The 1,437-nt window shown below is 41.3% G+C and overlaps 1 protein-coding gene across 1 annotated transcript in view; it reads right to left on the minus strand.

Moving 5' to 3' along the window:
* Positions 1–965: 965 nt before the first annotated feature.
* The window catches only part of LOC104618410 (synapsin-3-like), a 33,902-nt gene continuing 33,430 nt past the window's right edge, over positions 966–1,437 (minus strand). The window contains exon 9 of the mRNA XM_010283992.1: positions 966–1,408. Coding sequence (XP_010282294.1) covers positions 1,276–1,408 — 133 coding nt within the window. The 3' untranslated portion in view covers positions 966–1,275. The remainder of the gene's footprint in view (positions 1,409–1,437) is intronic.

Raw genomic sequence — 1,437 nt, forward strand, 5'->3', positions numbered from 1 at the left:
CAGGCTTAGAGGAAAAGCACACCTGGTAAAGATGCACCTCTGTCTTCTCTGGAGGAACAATTCTCAGGGGTGGTGGCTGGGGAAGACTAATACTGATCATTACCTGCTTGGGGCAATCCCATACATGCCCCTCCATGGTCTCTGGATGGACCTCAGCTGGTCTTACTTGTAAAGGATAGTTTTCCTGTTCTATTGCAGGTTTGTCACCTTGCATTCATTTTGCACTCACCCCAGTGAAGTCAATGGGAGTTCAAGGAGGGAGACAGGATTTCACTCTATCTCTCTGTCCATTCTGTATTATGGAACACTCAGCACACAAGTATGTGCACTTCATCAGCTCTGCTATTAATTAAGCATATTCCTGGGGGACATACTTAGCCAGATGCGACCAAGACACCAAAGTGCTTGGGTATTGTCTGGAATTTGTGTGAACTGTGAACATGAACTCTGATGTTTCCAGGGACAGGGGAAGAAGTTGTTATTTGTGTGGAAGGCCCATTTCTCAGGTTATTTTTGAGCTAAGGCTACAGGGTTAGAACATGACATTTTTCTCTCGGAACTCAGAATCACGTGCAGGGGACATAAATGCAAGGCATGAAACAGAGACGTTTTATCTGCTATGAGCAGAGTGATCTGGAACAAACCAGCAGTCCATCTGGATGACCTGCTCATGTGATTTTTGGCGTTTACTGATGCCTGGTACTGTACTTAAATTGAATGTAGTTTTGCTCTGAAAAGTGACTTTATTTATAAAGTTGGTATCATGAAGTTCCACAGTTCACTGTTTCTATGCTCAAGCATGCTCACTTTATCCATCAATGAATACTTATTCTTAACTCTATCTTTGCACATCCGTTTTTGAAATAAGCCTTTCTTTTTTTTAGCTCTACCTCAACAAGGATTCAGTAATTGGAAGTTAGCAATTGTATTGACTATATACAAATCAGAACAAAATCTAGTTTGCACTGTCATAACTTCACTGACTCCACAAGGGTTAGCAAGACTAAAATTTGCTTTACAGGTCAGTCATTTGAACAGATGTTATTCTGATAATGCACAAAACCCAATGAAATAGTGCCACTTTTATACAGTCACTTTTCAGACAGTTATTAGAATATTTTCTTTGTATTAAAACAACTATAGTTTTCTGAATTCCCTTTACCCAGATGTTAATTGCAAATCGCTGGGTACCATTGAGTATATTCCAGGATGACATCAGGTATGCCAATATGAAGAGTGGGGGCTGACAAAAGCACAGATCCAGCTACGAGGCTGTTAATCGGAAAACAGGCTAGCAAATGATTTCCTCAGGTTGCGAATGGTCTCGGCTTTTGCTTCATCTTCACTGGCATTTCCCCGCTGAGATGATTCTGATATGCTGAAGGTGTTTGTCAGGGACTGCGATTTGCTGAAATGGAAAACAGAGTTCAGGTTCAG

The sequence above is a fragment of the Phaethon lepturus genome, unplaced genomic scaffold (genome assembly GCF_000687285.1).
Source record: "Phaethon lepturus isolate BGI_N335 unplaced genomic scaffold, ASM68728v1 scaffold7043, whole genome shotgun sequence".
Taxonomy (NCBI): domain Eukaryota; kingdom Metazoa; phylum Chordata; class Aves; order Phaethontiformes; family Phaethontidae; genus Phaethon; species Phaethon lepturus.